This window comes from Aedes aegypti, chromosome 2, assembly GCF_002204515.2.
Source record: "Aedes aegypti strain LVP_AGWG chromosome 2, AaegL5.0 Primary Assembly, whole genome shotgun sequence".
NCBI lineage: Eukaryota > Metazoa > Arthropoda > Insecta > Diptera > Culicidae > Aedes > Aedes aegypti.
This window is the reverse complement of record NC_035108.1, coordinates 226222304-226247421: the sequence shown is the minus strand read 5'-3', so window position 1 is coordinate 226247421 and position 25118 is coordinate 226222304. Positions and strand designations below refer to the sequence as shown.

The following is a 25118-nucleotide window of genomic DNA, read 5'->3' as shown; positions in this document are numbered from 1 at the left end:
CTTTATATGCTATTATAAAATATGGCATATAAAGTCATACTGCATTACATGTCTCATTAATGCAGTATTAAGGTGGAAAAGGGCGCTATTAAAGTGTAAATACGGCTGCATTTCCTAGCTCTATGTTGGCAATTGCTAAAGTATAGTTACTGTCTGTACCGTATAAAAGCTTTAGCCAAAGTGTATTTAATGCACCATTATTTTTAGATCAAAAATAGAAACACAAAAATATTATTGTATTTTTTTGTTCGTTGGATGTCAGCTCAGTGTTGTTTACGAACTTATTTGCTTGTCTTTTTTTTTTGTATGATTGGTGGGATTCGAACCCAAATTAAGTGAGATGTTTTCGATGACTCGCCGCGCCTATCCTCCGGACTATGGATGCTGCATGTCTTGTCCGGGAAATTGTGCAACTTCAAGCAGCGCCCTTTCGTTGCCGGTGGCAAATACTGTCGATTTCTCTCTAAGTTGGACCATCACAAGTGTGTAAGCTCCCTCAAAGTGTGATAGCAGGGATACGTCGAATCATGATAATGTGTTTAGTGCACTTATTCCTTGTGGTTCAAGGAACAAGTGCACCAAATACGTTGAGATGATCCGTTGCAAGCGTGCACTCTTATCACACTTTTTCTGCACTCTACAAATTTCGTGATAGTTCAATTTGGGGTGAAGTGCGCAATAAGTTGGTGAGCACGACTGTTGCACTTTCAAGTTTACCGCGGCTGTCGCTCTGTTGCTGTTGGGATTTTGTTTTGTTTTCATTGTGTGGGGCTAAAACAGTTGCTCATCTTCACGCTTTATGTATCGTTTTAGCATTTTGCCACATTGAGTCGGTGATAGACCTGTGGTGTACGCACGGGCCTATCAATCGTAAGGTTTTTGGTTCAATTCCAGGTTGATGCAACTTTTTTTTTGTTTTCAAATTCTGGTTTCTCATAAGATAAATCCACGAATTTCAACCAGATTTCTTGTGGCGAATTTTCATAAGGGATATTTAAGTATTTATATAGTCTATTTGTCTGAGTGAATGAAGGATCGACGATAAATACTGCATTGAAGTCTTGCCGTTTTTCTTGCGATGAAGCACTGAGTAAGATGATGCAATGAAGCATTGAGCGGTGACCGTATATCACCCATTAATGCACATTTCATTGCAACAATAAAGCAATGATACATTGCATTCATAAAATGGGATTAAAGCATTATTGCACGCATATTGCAGAATAAAAGCAATGATGCATTGCACTCGTTGAATTAAAGTTAAAATACGGTAATACCTTAATGCTTGTGATTACTTGGGTGGTGACTTGACGGTATACAAGATTCGCAATTATCATAGAACAACAGAACGTGCTGATAATGCAAGAAACACTATACTCAAAGCTTTAAAAGCTATGATCATGGAACTTCTCTAAATGAGGTTGCCAAACATTACGATATTAATATATCTACACCAGACAGCCGATTAAAAGGAATACGTTGATAGAAAAGTTCCAATATAAGAGAACACACGGTAATCTCGTGAAATGTCTATGTAAAGCTAGTACAAAACATAAAAAATGGGGTATAGATAGGTCTATTTACATAAAACAGATTTTGAATATTTTATTGAAGGATTCCGTATGATTTCTCCCGAAGTGTTATCTGACTTTCTTAAAAACAAATAACGAGCGGTGTAAATTCTACAGAGCAGAAATGCAATTGCTGTCCCATTAGGGTGGTTAAAAATTTAAAAATGTTTGAAAATCCAATCTCCCATATGTTACTTACTATCATTATCATTAAAATAGTAGTTCTGTGAAAATTTCAGCTTTCTAGGTGGTGATTTAAAGGTGGCTGAAAGACAATGTAGGTTTATATGAAAATGACTATGGATAATTTTGAGAAATGTCCCAAACACGCTAGTGCTGTAATGTAAATACAAACTTATTATCCCATAGTAAAAACTCATTCTTCAAACCATAATAAAGAAATTTGCTGAAGAGAGAAATTCAATCCGACGGATAGCAGAAGAGATATTCATGAGTTTGTTTGCTATTATTTAGCTTAATATGGGATTATAGCCCAGTAAATATCTACTAAAATCCCAAACCAAAATAAGCTCAAAAGGAATTTGTTTCTTCAGCAATATGCTTCATTAAGGTTTGAAGAATGAGTTTACAATATGGGATGATAAGTTTCTACTTGCATTACAGTACTATCGTGTTTGGAACATTTCTCAAAATTTCTCCATAGTAATTTCCATATAAACCTACATTGTCTTTGGGCCACCTTTAAATCACCACCTAGAAAGCTGAAAATTTCACAGAACACGATTTTTATGGTAAAGAAGGTAAAAAGCATATGGGAGATTGGATGTTTAAACATTTCTAAAATTTGAATTGCCCTACTGTCCCATGATGTAAAAACTATCATTGTAAATGTTGCAGTTATAATGTCGTCGAATCATTTCACAATCATAACTGAACAGAAGAAAATTCCACTTGCCCGACGGTACCTTATACGAAAAGGCGTCTAACTTCAATTTAAGGACTGTTCATTTTATAAAGTGGACACCTTGTTAATGTTATATCATTTATATTTTTTAATACAATCGTAATCAGTTTTCTGTTCATCGTTCAACTACTTTTCTACGATGTTACATATTAAAACATAAGATCTAACAAAATGCTTTTGGTTGAGGAACTTTCAAATTTTCAAAAACCCTTATTAAAAGCTGTGTTTTAAAGTTTAACATGATTTGTCGCATAAAAAAATCCTCATTTTTATGAACAAATTGTATGTTCGTATCCTTTACTACTCTAGTGAAGGTAGAGCTTTAAATCAACCAACCATATTCCACCAATCTCTGACACTAGCTCACTCTAATGATTCATGACCAAATTTGCAGAAATACCTTCCTTTTCTCCCAGTAAAAAAAAGTAAAAAGCGTGGGCAAAATTAGTTAAGATTACTAAAGAAACTATATTTGTATAATCGGAAGCTAAATCGTGAGTCGTGGTCGTTTTGTTGAAAAATATCTACTTTTAAAAACATGTACGCATATTGACCGATCGATTCTACTCATTTCAGATGCCTTTGAATATAAAACATTATTTTTTTAAATCGGTAGAAATTGTTTTAAAAACTAAAAATTACTTGTTTTTTTTTCAGGAGGTTTCTAATCGATGATGCTTTTGTTGAACAAGCGCTTTTTGAAAATAAAAACAAAAGATTGCCGAATTTTTCTGCCAACTTCTAATAAACATTGATTTTGATACCCTTCGAAAATCGACCGTTTAAAAAATTGTTCCTTATTCAATTATTTTATTGTTTTTTTTTTTATCACAAGAACATACCTACAATATTATTCGAACGATTACAGAGAACCGATTGTGATTTCGATAATAAATTAAAGAGATATAGCATTCAATTTATAAAATAAACAATCCTTACTTGAAAATGAAAAATTTATGTTTTTTTAAGTAGTCCTCAATCTTGAGAAATTACTTTTAGACGCATTTCGGTGTACAAACTTTCTCTGGATTACGTATTAGTGAATTTTCAAGCATATACACTAGCGTTGTAACGACAACGTCAACAAAAGCCCTGCCGAAGCTGGTCCCTGTGAAAGTGAGTGCATGCAATCAGTTCTCATTACACTCTTGGTACTCGAATGACTTAATAAATTATCAGTATGAATTTGACTAGTACAAAGTAAATAAGTGTTTTCCCAAAGCTAAATCCGAAAGATTCCATAATTATCCAACATCGGTCGTAACAGTTCTGGCAACCAAGTTGAAACGGCGCGAAATTTCGTGCAGAGTGCGTGAAAAATTAGTGAAATTTTAGTGCTAGATGCACGGATCGGGAAAGATCTGGACTGATTTATTAATTTTTCGTCAACCGACGTAGACTAGTACATTTTACTTATACATATTTTTGTTTTATTTTTTATTACTAAAATTATGGAATTTATAAAAAATATTGAAAAAAAAGTGTAGTGTGAGTAATGTCAATTTCACTTTGTTTTATTTATGTGTTGCGATTTCTAATCAATCTATGTTTGAACCATCGTTGAAATGAAAATATTTCTGTTTTATATCATATCGGTCATTCGGTGATCTATCGGATCATATGCTTGCTAACAACAGGCATGTTGATACACTTTCAGTTCATCTCTGTCTGGCAGAACGGGATTCATATCCCCCAAAACTACAAAATTGATTATCATTAATGAAAAGCAAACTGTTGCACCTTAAGCACCGCCAACACATTTCAAATCGGAAGGATTTTGGCGCGCTCGAACTGACAAATTATCCGTTGTGGTGAAATTGCTTCCGGACTCTTTTCAAAAACAGTCGAGATAGAAGCCGAGCCGGCACTTCGGAAGTCCAACCGGCGAACTCCAGATTGGTGCTGCGAAGTCAATAGGTTTGGAACGTGTTAAAAGTTGTTTGACGAACAATGCTTGGTGGGTCTGCATCAGAAGACAATAAGCCAGCTACAGTGATGGTGAACAAAATAACGAAAAGAAGATATTCTTTGTATTCTCGGGGTCTCAACTTTTGTTAGAAGAAGCAAGGTTTGTAATGCTACAGATAACAGATGTTGAAGTCCGATTGTAGAACTGTGTAAGCCAATTAATGGTAATTTTGAATGGCAACACAAGTAGCAACATCGTGGTGGCGCTGTCATCGCTAAGTTTCCATGACCATGTCAGTGGTGAATATGAAATATTTTAAGATTCACCACTGATTGACGCAATTCGCTGTGTGGCGGTGCTAGTGATTGCAAGGAGTTTCAATTTGAATATTTACACATGTTTTCGGAAAATTTTCGTTCTAGCATAAACATCTGTTATCTGTGGTAATGCATAACTATAATATAGATTCTTGTACAATGTTATACACGTATTTTGTAGAAAAAGACAAACATCAACAAATGGTTGAATATATGAATCAAAATTGTCGAGGATCCGGGCTCCCTACCTATGTTGCTTTTTTTGAGATTCTTTTCTTTAATATTCTTGATTTTTTTTCTCAAAACTGGTTGAAAAAAATATTTTTTGCAATTCCGTTGCAAATCAGCCTACTTTTTATTAATAGACTGGACAACATAACGGCCTACTTTTCCTACAGCACTAATATCAGTATCGAAAAGTAGCACTTTTCAGTACGTTATTTATTTAATTGTACAGAATTTCTTAATGACTTACTCAACTAGTTTCCGATTCTACATCCGTTTGACGAACCAATTTGAGTCGGATTCGAATCGTAGATTCGTATGTAGAATCAGGAGTTAGTTGACTGTGAGGGATTCTGAGTTATGTAGTGGGCAGTAGGATATGTAAGTTCACTACAAAAACAGAAAGGTATAATTGCAATTTATATCACTGGAGTCATGGAAGGATATTCACTCAACTTATCAAACACATTTACCTCCCGAGTTCTCCAAAACGAGATCGAAATTTTAATAGCAAAACAACATTGCTCTCGTGAGAGCTCCGTCATTGCGACGTGACGAAGTGAGCACATGGAATATAGCCTCGCCTAGTGACAGTGAGAAGACTCGTTTCGTCAGTGTCGCAAGTCGATCATGAAAATAGAAGTAATAAACCATAGAAGAGTCGCTGTCGTCGCAGTAGGAACATCTTTTGCTGGCGGAGATAGGCGGGGCTATAAATGTCAACGCGAAAATATATGCAGTTTGACACTTATGTACCCAACATGTTTCCGAGCGAGAACAAAGGGAAGACCAGCGACATTATTCTTCTATGGTTTATTATTTCTATTATTATGAAACTTAACAGCCCTGGCTGGAATGCTAACTACGACTATCATTCAGTTTATGCTGAAGAGTCAGCTGCAGAGTTAGCCCCCCCTGAACACGTTATAATAAGGAAACGATCATCCTCTTTCGCCCAATGGTGATGGATTGGATTTTAAATAATTATATTTGAAACCACAACGAATACTTGGTTAAAAGTGGGAGAAATGAACCTGTAATGAACTATGCGAGAAATGAACCTCTAGCTTACCTATAAATGTATCTTTTAGACCTTTCATCATCTGGTTCTATTTCCTCTCCCAGATCTTTTCGGCGTTTTTGTATTTCAATCTTGTTGAACATCTTCGTGAGGTTTTGCCTTCCTGTAATGTACACTTTGTAACACAAAAGTCCGCGTAGACACTGCTCTCGATCACCAAGTTCTGTTTCCATAACAAAGGGAGGTGCTACAGCCACAACCACTCGAAACACAGAGCGTGCCTTCGATAATAACCCTGAACAAGACAAAAAAAACATCAATCAAAGACATATAAGAGAAGCTTCAGAACAAAAGTTAATACCTGTCACCACTATATCACCACTAGGCCATACAATAGTATCCAAGTGAACATTTCGTCCGGATATAAAGCCAACTCGACGCCATTTTGTTGAACTAGTATTCACCATGCGGCTGCTGAGTGATTCTTGACGAGATTCATGTTTAACTATAGGACGTTTCGTGACAGGAACTAGATTAAGAACTTCAAAGTGAGTTATTAGTGATTTTTCCACCAAACCACCCATTATTGCCTGACCCGTTAGGCCTTTTGATGCACCATCTTGTAGATATCTGAAAAATAATATTTGAAATTAGGAAAGAACTTAATAAATAAGAGTTTATAAGTTTAAAACATTAGAAGGTACCGTAAAATCGAGATTAGAATAGTTCTTATCGCCCTTGGCGAGTTTGCTACTATGGATCAGTAAGGTGCAAATGAATTTTTTTTTTGCAATTTATCAACGTAATAGACGGTTTTTCATCACCGCAATCCGTCATAAACGGACTACTTTCATGCACCGAACTTTATTTGTAGTAAGAGTTTATTACGTAACTAGTTTCATTTTGAGATTTAAAACGATTACCTACCAAAAATAGACAATTTTTGTTGTGCACAACTTGATATAATATTTTCAAGACGTTATACGAAATAAATTAAAAAAATACGAAACTCAGCGCAGAACTTGATTTTTACAGCACTAGACCATACAGCTCAACAAACTTGTTGGATATATTATGACTTGCCCTGTAAATACCATCATTTGGCACCTTGTTGTGGAAACTAGTATTAGACCTGCATTACCTTGTAAATAGTTCAGCTTTTTTCAGTTCTCCTCGGCTAACCGTTCCATAACAACCATTGCGATACTGTGGAGCTCCGCCTTTTGTGCGATCACCACCACGCGTACGATCATTGTTCCCTTTCGAAGTCCACCAGGTTTGCTGTCGTTTTTGTTTGGACGTTATGATTGGCTTTATGGTGCTATTATCGGTAGTATTGCTTTTGCTTGAGTTTTGGAAATTTGTTTCGTAAACGTGATCTCCACTGAGGAGTGGATCAGTTTTACTACCATCCAGATTTTGTAGTTCCGCAGAATTGTTATAAGTAGATAATTCAGTAACATTAACTTCGTTATAATTTGGAATAGTACTATTGTTAACTTTGTTTTCTACGGCATTTTTTGTTTTGTTAAACGTAGAAATGACATCGATTTGATCCATTATGCTCATCGCTGAACGCTTGTACTTTGTAGATTTATTGTTTCGCTGATTTTTTCTACTCGACGATTGTTGTTTTTCTTGGTTCCGCATAAATTTTCGGCCGCTATCTCCCTCTTGTTCAACCTTGGCCCAAGTTGATGCAAATAATCGCACAGCAGATCGTATGAAGTGACGGTCGACTTTCATCATCACTGGTCGCAACGCCAACAGCCCTACTGGGAAGTCTTGGAAATGGTGAAACAACACATGCGGTGATACGTTATAATGCCTTAGAAAACTGTTGGCACGTTTCATTTTTAAATCCGCTAGATTTTCCTCAACATCAAATAAATTATCTAGATCACTACGGCTCATATGAACACTGTTCTTTTGGTTTTGATTTCTTTTTTGTGGGTCGATAGTAAATCTGTAGGTAGCACCATTAGATTGGTTTAGATAGTCACTTTTCTCTAAACTATTTGTACGTTTGAGTTCCTTTAGGTCTTCACTTTTGGGGTAGTGACTGATAATGGATAAATTAACATTTTCACTATATAAATCCTCTTGACTATCAACGGAGCGTTTAGTTTTATCACCTCTATTATTGTTGCCAACAAGATTTTTAAAATTCAAAATATTTCTCTGAAGTTCAACAGCGTGGTGGGAGCGGTTTGCATTTTCAGATTTTGTACGATTTTTTTTATGTTTTGGATCATAATACTCGAAATCCAATTTTCGTTCTACGAGATCAGCAATATGTGACTGTTGAATTATGTCCGTAGAATCATAAAAATCGTCTTCAAGTTCTATTTTACCAGAATGGAACGGATTATTTATCTGCATAGAGATATCTTCTTCAGCATCGTTACTAAAAACACCAATTGGCATTTGCATCGGATCGTAGAATTCCGTTGTCGTAGTCGTATCTGCCCAAAGCCAAATGAAATGTCCATTGAGCATTCTCATTCGTTGAGCTTCGGCTAGAATACGACGAGCTTCCGACAATTCACACAACATAATTACGACACCTCTGGTAGATTGTGATACTTTTTCAAGTTGTCTGGAAATATATAAAACAAATGGGATTAATGACGAGTATTTCCTATTTTCTAGTTACAAAGTTACGTGTTACTATTCTGCAAAACATGAGATTATGAGCAAATATCTCCTTCTTTTCAATGTTTCTCGTTCTTTCAATTTTACTACTTTACGTTTCTCCAAAAGTCATTCGTAGAAACAACATTAAATGCAGAAAATTAGGGTTTCCAATCTGGGGAAGAATGTTTCCCAGTAAGTTCTATTTCATTAAAACCAATGTCCTCACTAGATCACTAGTTATATTTCAATAAGTAAATAAAAACCAAATTTAGTACTATACCATTTAAATCCATCAAATTGGATTTAAATGGTCCTATGGCAGATACGCGTATTTCGACCTCAACTGTAAGGCCGCCTTAAGTGTCGTGTACTGGACTCGGCAGTACACGACACTGGAGACGGCCTTACAGTTGAGGTCGAGTTACGCGTATCTTTCAAAGCATACACAATTTGGTGGATTTAAATGGTATAGTATACTGCCCTTCCTTAGCCGAGTGGTTAGAGTCCGCGGCTACTAAGCAAAGCAATGCTGAAGGTGTCTGGGTTCGTTTCCCGGTCGGTCCAGTATCTTTCCGTAATGGAAATTTCCTTGACTTCCCTGGGCATAGAGTATTATTGTCTTGCCACACGATATACGAAAGCGAAAATGGCAACTTTGGCAAAGAAAGCTCTCAGTTAATAAATGTTGCGACGCACATGCAAATCTTTTCGACGTTATGTTTTTTTCTAAGAAATATTATAGATCCGGCAGAAATAAGGACAAACTTTTTTTTTAATTTCTTTTTCCTAATCTCCAAGCATCGCGACTAATATTTGAATAGTGCGCTGTGTTTACAAACATCGTAAGAATGCAGCGCCACACTATAAAACTGATTTAAAAAAAGCGAAGCGGCGAGTTGAGGCGCATCGCGTATCACACTGGCGCAATCCGGTTTGGTGGCGCCGCGACAATACAAATCTTTCAAGAGATCTATTTCATAAATTAACCTTCTGTCTGTGCGAAAAAAAAGTTACGTTGTCTGTGTTTTGGGGTCAGATTGACCCCAAATTCAAATCGTAATAACTTTACCAAATTTGAACAAATTTTCGAGTTTTTTGCAGTTTTAGGAAGCGAATTTAATTAAGTTTTACTAAATAGAATATTCAAAAGGTGCATGGTTCATCGCGGTGAGGGATTATTGTGAAAAAGGACTAAAACAGCGTTGAAACCTTGGACGCTTATATCTCAGAAAGAGTTCTACAGTCAACTCTCCCTAACTCGATATTCAAGGGAACATCGAGTTAGAGAGGTATCGAGTTATAGAACACAAAATCAGTGTAAATGCGATCCAAGGGACCATCGAGGTAGCCATGAAATCCAACATTTACTATGGTTCTCTAACTCGATATCGAGATATGGAATATCGAGTAAGGGAGAGTTAACTGTATATAAAATTGTACTTTCTTTGGTGTAGATTTGCAATAGAGATAAGGCTACTACTACGCATTAGTTAGTTGGGAATTTCATCGCATGATGGCACTAGCTAGAAAAACATGGTTTTGTGATTCCTCTAAGCGATTATGACGTTCTGTAACTAGATCTTACGATGGTTCTAAATCCTGATAATTTAAACTTTGTTAGAAAACCCGTTTTTTCACCATTAGCGTACCACTCGTTTTGAATTCTGAACAGTGAATTAATTGTCACCCAACACGCAGCAACAAAGACATTGTCATCTCCTATTCATGTTGCAACAATTTTATTCCGCAACATCAGTTTATCATCACTAGAAAAGAATATAACAATGATCGATCAGCAGTGTTCGCGTAGCAGTGTTCGCATTGCATTTTTCGAGAACTTTCTCCGTGTTGGTGAACATTGACACATTATCGAACAGCATCCATAAAACAAATTTGGTTTTGTGTTCAAAATAAATGATTAATCGCGAGTTGAAAAGGTCGCAGCAATGTTGTGTCCTGTGATTGTCATAACAATTTTGATTTTGATTGTATCCCTATCCGCAAAAGTTGCAACAATAGAAATAATAAACCATAGAAGAATAATGTCGCTGGTGTTCCCTTTGTTCTCGCTCAGAAACATGTTGGGTACATAAGTGTCAAACTGCATACATTTTCGCGTTGACATTTATAGCTCCGCCTATCTCCGCCAGCAAGAGATGTTCCTACTGCGACGCCAGAGACATTCTTCTTCTATGGTTTATTACTTCTATTGTTGCAACAAACGGTTGTGAGCGAGCTTGCTTTGTTGTTTGTTTTTTATCTGTTTCGATGACAATTAAATACACTGATTCTGAATCATCAGAAAGCTGAGAAAAAAACTGAGCGAGGCTACAAAAACTAGGTGAGCAATTGTATTTACCCTATGAAATTCTGTAGAGAACAAGATAATGGTCGAACCGTTGAACCATTGAATTGTAGATAATGTAGTCGATATGTATTGAACATTTTGAATAAACTTCAAATATTTGTACGAATTTCCTTCAACTTATAATTTATAATGAGACCCGTTTTTCCCAAACGATCTATTGATGTGAGCTTTAGACGAAGCTTATTAAGTGTCAAGAATCATACTCGGTAAGTAGGCCTTGACCTGGCTAAAAGGTTTGTTTTTCTTCGCTTGTCAATTTTTTTCCCGTTTCAGATTCGAATTTTCCGAGGCTTCGATTTCCGATTTTGACGAGTTGGTTTATGGATTTTCTCAGTGTGGTTGCTTGAAGAGTTGCTGTTCAAGTTATTTGAATTCAAGTTTCCCCCTTTTTTCCGTCCCTGGAGTTTGGCTCACTGGAAAACCTTGAGTATAATTTTATTTTATTAATTTATTTCTTTTTTTTTGTTTTCTTTTGTTCATCTCACATTTGATCTTGTTGTTTTATTGATCTTTTTGTTTCCGTTATGGAAACTGATGGGGATGAGGGGGGATCAAAAGAGAATTCTGTGCATTCTGCCACCACTTCAATGACCAAATCTTTTCGAGTGAAGGTTTACCCTTCTAGTTTCTCTGGACCCTTTGTTGTCTATTTCAGGAAAAAAGAGAAACCTATAAATGTGTTGATTATTTCCTCAGAGATTTATAAAAAGTATAAATCTGTGAAGGAAATTAAAAAAAATTCTCTGGATAAATTAAGAGTAGTTTTTGGATCACGCGATGATGCGAATGCTCTTTTAGAATCCATATTGTTTTTTCAATTCCTATCGTGTGTACGCACCTTGTGATGCATGCGAAATAAACGGAATTATTTATGATGAGTCTTTGAACTATGATGACATAAGAAATCATGGTTCAGGCTTATTTAAGAACAAGTCCATTTCTTCTAAGATTTTGGATTGTGTTCGCTTATCTAAATTATTCATTGATGGAAACAATTCAAAATATGTACATTCTAATTGTATCAAGATTACGTTTTCTGGATCTGTATTTCCAGATTACGTAATGGTTGATAATGTTATTTTTCACGTGCGGCTTTATTATCCAAAGCTTATGCACTGTGATCGATGCCTTCTGTTCGGTCACACTTCTAATTTTTGTTCAAACAAGCAAAAATGTTTGAAATGTGGAGAACTTCACGATTCTTCCACATGTAAAAATCAATCTGAAGTTTGTATTTATTGTAAACATAAACACAATTCTTTAAATGAAAGTGTCGTTTATATTGAGAATCAGTCGAAATTTAATCAAAAAATTAAAAACAAAAACCTTATGTCTTATGCTGAAGCTATGAAATCTTCAGATAACATTGCTTCTCTTAACACTTTTGAAATTTTATCAGATGATGATAGTGATGAATGTCAGGAAAATGTTGATAATTATATTTACAAACCTCCTAGCAAAAGAAAAAGAACCACCAATAAGAAGTTCAATAAGCAGAACCAAATTTTTGAACCTCAACCATCTACCTCGTTTGATTTAAATTTCCCCCCTTTGAATAACTCAGCTTCAACTAAAAACATTCCTGGATTTCGTAAAATAGACGCATCCAATGATAATAGCCAAAACTCAAACAATTCGCCGAATGAAAGACCTAAGGAAAATTCTGATAATTCAATTCTAGGCATTTTAGAAGACATAATAGATTTTTTAGGATTACATGATTTTTGGAAAAAGTTGATCAAATTGTTTTTACCCATTTTGGCTTCCTTTTTAAATAAATTGAATTCTTTTGGACCCCTAATTTCGTCATTGTTTTCGTCGTAATGGCTTCTACAACCATAAATAGCATGAAAATTTTGCAATGGAATTGCCGCAGTATCATTCCCAAAATTGATAGATTACAAGTGCTCATTAACCGTCATAATATAGATTTGTTTTGTTTAAATGAAACATGGCTAACTGCATCAAAATTCTTTCGTATTCCAAAATTTAATATAATTCGAAAAGATAGGGATCCTTCATATGGAGGAGTACTCATTGGAATTCACGATGATATTGAATTCAAATATTTAGACTTAGCATTGCATTCGCAAATTGAATACGTGGCTATTTCTATAACAAGAGAAAATTGCGAGTTTTCTATTATTTGTTTTTATATCCCTCCGAATGCCAGTTTTTCTTTGTCACAAATTAAAAGTATTTTAAATGAAATTCCTCCTCCATTTTACATATTAGGTGATTTTAATGCTCATAATTTTGCTTGGGGTAGCGAAAAAACAGATGGTAGAGGTTCATAAATTATGGAATTAATTGATGATTTAAACTTACATATTCTTAATGATGGATCTTTTACTAGAATTGTTGTGCCGCCAAATCATCACTCTTGTATTGATTTATCTCTTTGTTCTAATAGTTTGTCAATGAAATCTTCTTGGAAAACTATTGATGATCCTAATGGTAGCGATCATTTACCAATTTTAATTGAAATTCAAAATCCAGGTCGCGGTAATGTATAACATAATTCTCATGTTCCTGACCTTTGCCAAAATGTTGATTGGACAAAATTTGCTGATATTGTTTCATTTTCCTTAATTAATATAAATAATCTGGCTTCTCCTATTGAAAATTACAATAATTTTTCAAAATTACTAATTGATTGCTTGCACAAATCTCAAAATAAAAAAATAGCGAGTCATAACAAAAAAAAAGCGTCCTTGCTTTTGGTGGGATAATGAATGTTCCATAGCTCTAAAAACAAAATCTGATGCTTTTAAAAAATTTCGCAGATCAGGCTCCATAAATCATTATTTTTTATATTGCAAAGCTGAAGCATTGTTCATAAGACTAACTAAATCCAAGAAGAGAAATTATTGGAAAAATTTTGTTCAAAATCTAGATCAAGAAACATCATTATCTACTTTGTGGTCAGTTGCAAGAAATTTAAGAAACTATGATTCGACTGTTCCTACTGTTTTGGAATATTTTGAAAAATGGATAGACGAGTTTGCATCTAAAATTTGTCCTGATTTTGTATCCAAATCCATTAGGTTTAAAAATAGAAGTCAAGATCATTTTCCTGAACTTTGTAGCCCACTTACATTAGCTGAATTTAATTTAGCATTGTCAATTACTAAAAATACTTCTCCAGGAATTGATAATATTAAATTTATTGTTTTGAAAAATTTACCTGATGATGGAAAGCTTCATTTAGTTTCAATATATAACGATTTCATATCTCAAAATATAATTCCCTATGAATGACGTTTCATCAAAGTCATTAGTATTCTTAAACCTGGTAGAGATCCATCATTAGCTGATAGTAGGAGACCGATTAGTTTGTTATCATGTTTGCGCAAAATTTTAGAAAGAATGTTACTGAATTGTGGGCAGAGAACAATAATATTTTTTCATCTTCTCAATTTGGATTTAGAAGAGGTCGTGGTACTCGTGACTGTGTTTCACTTTTGGCTTCAAAAATTCAACTTTCGTTTAATAAAAAACAGGATGTAGTTTCTACTTTTCTTGGTGTTTCTGGAGCCTATGATTCTGTACTTATTGAATTACTGTTCGAAAAGATGAATTATCTAAATCTTCCAAATTTAATCTCCAATTTCATTTATAATTTTTTTTTTTTAATTATGAATTTTTTTCATAAGGGATCCTCAAAATTATCAAGATATAGTCATTTTGGACTTCCACAAGGATCTTGTTTGAGTCCGTTTTTATATAACTTGTTCACCAGGGATATTGCATCAATTATTCCAAATGGTTGTTATTTGCTTCAGTTTGCCGATAATAATGTTATTTCTATTAGCGGCAAAAATAGAGAAGTCATTAGACATTTTATGCAATGTGCCTTGAATAATATTGATTCATGGGCTCATGAGAATGGATTTTCATTTTCAGTTCAAAAAACTAAATATATCATATTTTCAAAAAAACATTTCAATATAACCATTGATTTGTACCTCAATGGAGTTGAAATTGAACAAGTTGATGAGTATAAATATCTTGGTATATGGTTTGATTCTAAATTGACTTGGAACATTCATATTAAACAAATTCAAAAAACATGTTCGAAAAGAATTAATTTTCTTCGCACAATCACGGGTACTTGGTGGGGTGCAAATCCATCTGATTTAATAACGCTTTATAAAACTACTATCCGTTCAGTTATGGAATATGGTTGCTTCACTTTTGGAAGTGCTGCACAAACATATTTTGTTAAACTTGAAAAAATACAATTTCGTTGTTTAAGAATTTGTTTGAAACTTATGAATTCAACTCATACTCAAACAACAGAAATTCTTACTGGTGTTGTTCCACTCAAAATTCGTTTTTAAGAACTAAATTGTAAATTTTTGATGAATTGTTTCTCAACTAATCATCCAATTATCAATATTTTGAAGTCACTATTTGAAATTAACCCGACGAGCAAAATATTGGAACCTTACATTCATTGCTCCACTGAAAATATTGTACCAGTTCCATTGAATGGTTTTTACAATTGTAAAATTGATGTTCATACTTATCAACCTTTGATTGACTTGTCTTTGTTTCATGAATTAAAACAATTTCCAAAACATTTACATCCTCATTTTGCCAATATTTTATTTGAGCGTAAATTTGATGGAATCGCCCCTGTACAATTTTATTTTACAGATGGTTCAAGATACCGCGGGTTTTGGAGTATATAATGAATTTACGGCTCACTTTTTTAAATTGCAAGCTCCTTGTTCTATTTTCTTAGCAGAATTAATCGCTTTATACTTCGCTTGCAATTTAATAAAGGAGTGTCAACCAAATATTGACATTGTTTGTTCTGATAGCTTGAGTTGTCTTCAGGCTTTGAACACCATTTCTTTTAATTTCAAAACTCATTATATATTATTTATGTTGAAAAAACTTTTATTTGACTTACACTCTCAGGGATTTATCATAAAAATAATATGGGTCCCTTCCCATTGTAAAATTTACGGTAATGAGCAGGCTGATTTATTGGCTAAACTTGGTGTTGCTCGAGGACTAATTTATAACCGTAACATTTCTCCTTCTGAATATTATACCAAATTAAAACAATATTCTATTAGTAAATGGCAAATGTGTTGGAGTTCAAGTGATAAAGGAAGATGGTGTTATTCAATTTGTCCAAAAGTCAGTCTTTTTCCGTGGTTTCAGAATATACCAGGTAGTAGAAATTTTATTTGCTCTTTTTCACGACTGATATCAAATCATTATTCCTGTAACAGTCATTTATATCGCATCAATATTAAGGATTCCAATTTGTGTGAGTGTGGAATCTATTATGAAGACATTGATCATATTGTACTTCAATGTTCAAGATACATTTCACCAAGAGAAAAAATATTTAACAATATAATCAATTTTGGTCATCCAATTTCTGTTTCAATTCGGGATATATTGGGTACAAAGCACTACCCTTTACTTAAACTTTTATTTCAATTTTTAATCGATATCTCATATATTGTTTGATACTCGTTTTTTTTTTGTTGTATTTTTTGTTAATTTTCAGATATCAAGATGGTGTCTGGATGCCAAGATGATGCTTAACCCCCCCCCCCTTATCCCATTTTTTTCAAGATTTCAATGAACACTCAAGTCCAGATTATGTTGCTGTTTTCGGCTCTGTAATGGTTCTTTTTGCCGTATGAGCCTATAGTTTAAGTTTTTTTTGTTTTGTAACGTTATAAGAAAAGATAAAGAGGTTTTGTGCCTTTTTGAGAAAGATTTCGAAAGGAAATCACTCAAAGGGGCTTTTCCCTCTTTCAAAATTTTTAGTCAAAAATAAATAAATAAGTGTCAAGAATGCTTGCTTTTATGAGTGCAATGTAGCGTTAATCTCAGTAATGCCATCATGCACTTTAAAACATTTTCACATAACAGACGTTGATTTTCAATTAAGTTAGAATTGTAATATGATGCTTTTGATTACTTGGGTATTGTTTTTTTATGGCTCTATATCTGTCATGTGACTCATATGCAAGGGAAGTCTAGTTATTTAACTTACCTGTATATCAGATCATTATTAGTTGGCAACTGTAAAATCGTTGGAAGCAACGGATGTCGTTTCAATGCTTCTCCTTCGGCACTTTTCAATAAAATTGTTGTTTTTATATCCGAAAGGATGTAGAAGGAATACCAATGCGTCTGAAACATGAATGAAACACACAATTTATTTTTAAAATACAATTTACAGCATAGAATAATTTAAAATCAATGATCTTAAGACACTACACGTTAATGCTTCCAGTGGACATTTGCCCTTTGAAGGAAGCACCACACTAGATAACGGACTAGCATGCAACGCCCAGTGGCACAGTCGGAAAACATTCCTCTCGAAAAGTTTTTCGGCCTGAGGCGGGAATCGAACCCACACTCCTTAGCACGATGCGGTTAAATGCCTCGGTGACACTAACCGCACGGCTACGAAGCCCACTAATCTTAATCTAATACATGGTGGGCTTCATGGGCGTTTTTTAAGGTTTACTCACAAATTCCATAACACTGAAGGATGTGAGTGGGTGTCCTAAAAATGATACATCTCATACATTTTTTTTTTAGAATATTCATACAAAAAGCGTTACGAGGCCAAAAGGCCAAAATGGCATGAGCGTTTAGCTATTGTGAATGCTACGAAGCGTCGGTTCGATTCCAACTCTAGTCGGAGGAAATGCTTATGCATTTTCTAACAACGATTTTTTATACTTTGAAGATTTTGTCATAGATCGGGTGAGTTCTTATAAATAAATTCTTAGAAATTTTAATTATTAACAGGAGAGCTCAAAATCAATTTTCATGGTTGGGCTCAACAAACTATCGATTACATACCTGTAATAGCAAAGATCTCAGGGCCTCCAAAATTTCTCGTGCGGAAGGTTGCAGAATTGCTTGTGATTTTGACATATGCTAGAAATAAATGAATAACAAAATAAGTAACTGAATTGGCGTATTGATAAAAAGGGACACTGGGAATACTTGGTTCAGCACTATTTTCTTGGCATCTAGAACAGTTTTGTTTAAAGTAATTTTGTACAAAACTTTGTTACATGAAAGGCAATATGAGAGCGGGAAATTCACTAACTGCTATTTATAAAGAACAGACAATGTATCAAAAATTGTTCTGCTCTACCGTTAAAATGAGCTATAACCCTAGATACAAAACGAACAAATCGTCCTTCTTCTGAAGAAGTTCAAGTTGCGTCGAAACGTCGAGTCAAATAGCAAAGCTCATGTTTAACGCGAAGTAGGCCGTCTTTGAAATGTGTACAGGATAACGATGATTGTGGCTAATTTGTCTCACGATTGCAAATTAAAATAAAACACTTGGTTTTGCACTGACACAGCTGAAAAAGTATCAGCATACTTTTTGCATGAAGGCGCAAGTTGTGATACTTTTTTGAATCAATATTACTTATGACGACTGAGTTTTATAACTTTTAAATTGCAAGCTATAAAATCAACATGGCTGCCAAAACGAATTACGGGCATCTTAGCCTTTACTAAGGAGCCATCTATATACCACATGAACCTTTTAAAGGTGGGTATGGGGTACGAGGAAGTCCACGGGGGTGGGCGAAATGAATTGTCCACTTGGACATTGCTTGGGATCGATTAAATGTCCATGTTTATCCACGAGGAGGAAGTGGTTGAAAGGGGTTTTAAATCGGGATTCTATGTCCTCGTGGTATATTGAGGGGTCGTCAAGAAAGACTGTGCAAGGACTGTGTTGCCGATATTCCAATAATAATAATTAATTTTAACTTAAATGTGATACCTTCAACACAGACAAACAGACGTAACAGATAAACAAATATAGCCACGCGAACATTAACGCCCAGTGCTAAAAATACTGTATTTGGCTAGGCTGCGGTAGTGCGCAAACGTCAAACACGAACATAAGCGATGCGAGTGCCTCGAGTGAGCCGTCGGCAAACTACCAAACATAAGAATTGAGCACCCGATGAAAATAATTCGAGTGTTACGTCTGTTTGTCTGTGCCTTCAATGTTCAACCTGGGTACCCAGACCTGTCAAACTGCTGCCCGAGGATTTTTTGATATAGAACTGTACTAATTTTGAGTTAAAAATAATTCGCCAATGTTTCATTATTATTATGGTCTAATCCACCGGTGTACTAAATTTGCTCGGTCTGAGAATTGTGACACTTGAGCGGGGCACGCTCCCGTATGATCCCCACGTGATCTGGACCCGCTCTAGTGTCAAAATTCTTCGACTTAGCTGGTTTAGTACACCAGTGGATAAGACCATTATTATTATTATTATTTACAAAATATATAACGCATATGTAATCATTATTTTTTATGTTCTTTATACATACATACCTCATTTAAAGTTCCCTGGAGTGATGCAATTCCTCCTTTGGCCCAGAGAACAGGTAATTTCATAGAGCTGCCCGCCATGGCTATCATCTTTGCGGCTTGACCATCGCCTACTACGATCATACCAGCAAGAGGAACACCATCAATTACATCACAAAGTGTTGAAAGAACCTTCGAAGTATATCTGTAAGGAATGGTTTGTTAGAAAATAAAATTGGTAAGGGGCGATCTATTTATTACGTAAGGCAATTTTTGGGATTTTTCAACCCCCCCTCCCCCCATGATAAGATTTTTTGTTTGAAAATAAAAAATAAATTGTATGGCGCGTAAGAAATTTCAAAACCCCCTCCCCCCGTAAACCCTTACGTAATTAATGGACGGTCCCTAACAACAAGCAGCCGCTAATTTTATTTAGAAAGATTTTAACTTCGACATGACCAAAGTCAAGCTTTGTTCAAAGTTAAATGATAAATTATCTGAAAATTTAGCAATTTTTTATGTACAGTGCAAAATACCCAGTTTTCATAAGGTTTCAGTGGATGCGAGTATCAGACACTGAAGAAGACTTCAAGTTGTAGTCGAAATACGCGTATCTGCTGAAAGATAAGCCATTACTATGGAATGAATAGTCGAATCTACTTTTGATGCTTTTTACTGAGATTTTACTCTGCGGGTTGGAATACGTAAAGGAGTAAATATTTCTGAGTTACAATAACAAAACCAAGTACCGATATCTTGATCATCAATTGCAGTTTTTTTTAATTATCAAGTTTCAAAAGACCTACGATTTTTTATGTAATGGGAATTTTTTTTTTGCAATTCCGTTGCATATTAGGCTACTTGTCATCAAAAATTAAGCATACTTTTCTCATCAACAAAAATAGTACATATTGAAAAGTGCCATTTTCAGCTATGTTTGATAACTGTGCCGAAAAGTAGTTCTTTTTAGTTTTATTTTAGGGGTTGGCAAACTAATATCGGAGTAATCAAACTGCTCTGGATTTCTCAATGACTAGGGAGCCGGATCTCATTATTGGAACTCTTGATTCACTTCGGGTGTGTTTTTTTGAAAGCTACTGAGCTCATATTTGGCCACAAAATGCGCCGTATTGAAGTACTTCTTATTGCAAAGTTTCAGATAATTCGGCCGAGAAAAACCCCCCCTGCCAAAAAGAATCATGGAAGTGCCCAAGTAGCTCTGCACCCTACTATGAAAGCTACTGAGCTCATATTTGGCCACAATATGCACCGTATTGAAGTGCTTCTTATTACAAATGTTCAGATAATTCTGCCAAGAAAAATCCCCAATGCCACAGTGAATCATGTAAGTGCCCAAGTGGCTCTGCACCATAGCATAATGAAGCGAAATATTGGGTCGTATGAATAAAAATCGTTGAACTTTACTACATGTAGCATCTACTCAAAAACAAAATCCACAAAGTTTACTACACTTTTGGTATGAATAAAAAACTTTTCGAACATGTAGTACTTACTACTTTCGAACATGAGCAGTGACTGGAGCTGCACGTTAAGAAATTTCCAGTCAGAGTAACTCTGCACGTAAAGAACAATCTACTCAGAGTGACGCTTAAAATTAATACAATCATGCATATGAAGGAAATGCATGGAATCTAATCGATTACGCGACAATTTGCACAAAATCATGAAGATGCTCTAATTTGACAAGATTTGTAGTGTAATTTTGCGATTAGTTTGGTATTCTCTTTATGTCTATGATTTTATGATAATGGTACATCAAAGAATTTTCTGAGTGGTTTTCGGTCTTCGCCAACGCCAGTGATTGATGATTTTTTTTTAAATATTAGCTTAACATTTTTGAAGAGATCTTCAGACTACAGCTATCAAATTAGGAACCACATATTTTCTAGCACCAGTACTGAGATTCTAGTGAAATTGCGGTAGAATTTTGATGCTCCCCGTGTGTTTTCTTAACAGCATGTTGAATTCCGGAACTTCTAAGTGTTTCTGTGATATTCTCGTTATTTTGGTGGGGTTTCTGATAGTATTTTTGGAATGTCTAGAACTTAGTTTGTAGATTTTTAATTGAATTGTAGTGATTCCATTGCTAGTCGTTAGAATTCAATAAGGATTCTTATCGATTTCACAAAAAATCCCATTGAAATCTATAAAATATTTACCGACATTCAAAAGGTTTATATTAAAGCTTTGCTTTGAAATTCCAACGGATCTGGATCAACGGAATCTTAAAGGATTTTACAATAATTACAAAGATTGATTTTCAGAATTACAAATATTCACACAATAATTCGCAGGAATCCCACCATAATCTCATAGATTCTTACAGAAATACCGTCTCAAAGATATCCACAGAATTCTAAGAGATTAATATCCGGAATCCCATTCCCACCCCAATTCTAGAGTTTTTACCAGCTTTCTAATATTTCCACAATATTCCTAGAATGGTATTTAAACTTCCAGAATTATCATAAAAAATCCGACATCCCTATAGGAATCCCAGAGGAACTATAGCAATTCCAAAGGAAATCTGAGAATCTGAGATGTCAGAATTTACACGTAAAATTCATAATTACATTATAAATATCTGAATTCCCACCGACATTCTAAAATTCCTAGAAAATAACATAATTATCGTAATGCCAGAACTCACACGGATATTACAAATTGCTACTGCCGGTAATCTTATCGAAATCTTAGAATTGGCGGGGCGAATGTTTTCCTAAGCAAAACTCAAAATACCTTCCGAAATATCAAAACTCATATTATTTTCCCATGATTTTTACTCAAAAGTAAATTATTCCATTCAATATTCCGCATCTCAAAGCATGTGTAGCAACCTCTGAAGCTAACTACCAGTAGCTTTGTAGTAAATGCTACCTTTATTCACAGAGAAACAGACGTAACACTTAGAACAAATCGCGATCAAAATCATAGTCGCGAAAACATGTACGCCCAATGCTAAAAACACTGTAGTTGGGCGATGGACCAACAGGTGGCGGTAGTGTGTAAACGTCAAACACGAACAAAAACGACGCGAGCGCTGCGGGTGGTCGATTGACAAACTACCAGATATTCGAATCGATCGTTAAAAAGTTGGTCGATGAACAGCGATGAGAGTGTGACGTCTGTTTGTCTGTGCTTTATTCATAGCATTGCGTTGTTTGTAGTATGTTCGAAAGGTGTAGAAAGGAAAATGACACAAACATGTTCCACTCGTGTTCCACATATAGCGTTTACTACCGAGAATGTAGTAAACTCAACTTTACTACATTTTATTCATACGGGCCATTGTTTACCTTGTTTACCTGTCAAATATGACATCGTAACAAGTTGATGGCATGCTATCTTATTTGGATACATCTAAGTTACCCTCCCTAAAAACAGTTTTAAAATTAATTCGATGTGGATCTCAAAATAGCTTAATTGAAAAACCATAAATTTTCTAACGACGTGGGGCAAGTGAAACGAAGTTTTGTACAAAAAAATATTTCAGAATAACCGCTTATTATTAGTGGGAGTCAATCTAAAAATATACTCGACTTCATTCATTTATATTTAGAATCTTTATGATTCAAAGAACCTCAACTATACTACAGTCGACTCTGCACATCTCGATATCGAAGGGACCATCGAGATAGGGAGAGATCAAGCTATAGAACACACTTAAAACGAATATTAGATTTTAAACCGCTCATTTGCCAGGAAAATAGAGAAAATAACAAACAAGCAGACGTCATTTTACGTTCCTAATTTGGATTGAATCACGGAAATCTGGTCTTGTAACCGACATTGGTCATATCGACATACGGAGAGTAAATTGGGATCAAAAATCAACAGGATCGCATCGAGATATGGAGATATCGAGTTTAGGAGGATATCGAAATATGGAGAGGGAAATTGTATGCAGAATCAAAGGACCGAAGAAACCACCGACATAGGGAGAGATATCGAGATGTAGAACATCGAGATGTGGAGACTCGACTGTATTTTCGTTACCAACTTGCCCCACGGTACCTTCTAACGACAATTTTTGTAATTTCGTAATACGTCTCAGGCGAACATTCCAGTTCGTTTGGATCCCACCGGGGACTACGACAAGGTGATGGACTTTCGTGCCTGTTGTTCAATATTGCGCTAGAAGGTGTTATGCGGAGAGCCGGGCTTAACAACCGGGGTACAATTTTTACAAGATCCAGTCAGTTTGTTTGCTTCGCGGATGATATGGACATCGTCAGCCGAACATTTGAAAAGTCGGCAGACCTGTACACTCGCCTGAAACGCGAGGCAGCAAAAGTTGGACTGGCGGTGAATGAGACCAAGACAAAGTACATGCTAGCTGGTGGGGCCGAGCGCGACAGGGCTCGCCTAGGTAGCAGTGTTACGATAGACGGGGATACGTTCGAGGTGGTCGTCTACTTTGGATCCTTGCTGACGGCTGACAATAACGTTAGCCGTGAAATACGGAGGCGCATCATCAGTGGAAGTCGGGCCTACTATGGCCTCCACAAGAAGCTACGGTTAGAAAAAGATTCACGCCCGCACCAAATGTACCATGTACAAAACGCTCATAAGGCCGGTAGTCCTTTACGGGCATGAAACGTGGACGATGCTCGAGTTGGACCTGCAAGCAGTTGGAGTTCGCTTCGGATCCGGTCGGTACAAGAAGGCGTGGAGTGCAACGAGCTAGGTGGGCGGATCAAGTGCGTATCGATTTGGCGAGCGTGGGGCAGAACCGAGGATGGAGAGATGCGGCCACGAACCGAGTATTGTGGCGTGAAATTGTAGATTCAGTGTTATCTATCTAGATGTTAACTAAATAAATGAAATGAATGACCACGTCGAAAGCCGGATCCATACTAACCACCCCATTGAGCCAACGTTGGCTTATGAGTATTGTGGTACAAACAAGACAACAGTGCGACGCTAAAATTAAAATCTCTCACCGTTGTTCGTAGACAAGCTTAGGAGAGTCGAAGGAGTTTTGGAGACGGTTTTGAAGGAGAATATGGGGTCGTGACGGACTTTGATTTCAGGTTGGTCGATTGCGCTGCAGAATCGTTACCCGTTCTGTGGCGTAGTTGGTTAACGCGTCCAGTCTAGAGTATTGGATGTCGTGAAATCAAAGCCCACCAGAACGATTCCATTAATTTTCACAATTTTACATCTTAATTTTTTTTAGCAAAACACCGTCAGCTGGTTTAAGCCGCAATAAGGACATGACAACATTGACTGGCCACTGCCGACTCAACTTCAAATGACAAATATTCAGCGTGCTGACTCATTTGAGTGTGATAGTTGTGACTCCGATTAACTTCGTACCACCTGATATGTAACTGTCCAGTTTTTGCGCAAATGCGATTCCAATTACTTGGTAAACACTTATTAAATGAAATCTTCAGGATCTTCTGTTATTCTTAACTCGCTGTGGTAATAAGCTATAGGCTCTCTTTACGCTCATGCGTTTTGCAGTGCCCTTTTTAGGGCGCTGTTTTAACCCATTGTGGTATGGAGCTACATGCTCTCATTTCGCTTATGCGATTTTGCCTCTTTAACCTTCCAGTCGTCGCGCGGTTTTCCAACGTTGGAACCACCACGCTGCTGTTGTGAACGAAAAGCGACGTTTTTTCAACAGTGTTGTTAAGGGATCCCATTCCTATTTCCTCTCATCTTTCCCTACCCTTTCCTCTCCCATCGGGTAGATGATGAAATAGGCTCAAATATGGCGATGGCACAAATCTCCCAAATGACGGGGAACGTGCCTCTAGAGCCGGCCTTCTGATACCTGC

General features: G+C 35.8%; 1 protein-coding gene across 5 annotated transcripts in view; it reads right to left on the bottom strand.

The window, feature by feature from the left end:
• The window catches only part of LOC110676408, a 62706-nt gene that overhangs the window by 24615 nt on the left and 12973 nt on the right, over window positions 1-25118 (bottom strand). For all 5 annotated transcript variants that reach the window (XM_021844196.1, XM_021844199.1, XM_021844198.1 and 2 more), the window contains 6 exons: window positions 19336-19516; window positions 17823-17900; window positions 17002-17141; window positions 7110-8567; window positions 6330-6598; window positions 6020-6263 (listed from right to left, as the gene is read on the bottom strand). In XM_021844196.1, coding sequence (XP_021699888.1) covers window positions 6020-6263; window positions 6330-6598; window positions 7110-8567; window positions 17002-17141; window positions 17823-17900; window positions 19336-19516 — 2370 coding nt within the window. The remainder of the gene's footprint in view (window positions 1-6019; window positions 6264-6329; window positions 6599-7109; window positions 8568-17001; window positions 17142-17822; window positions 17901-19335; window positions 19517-25118) is intronic.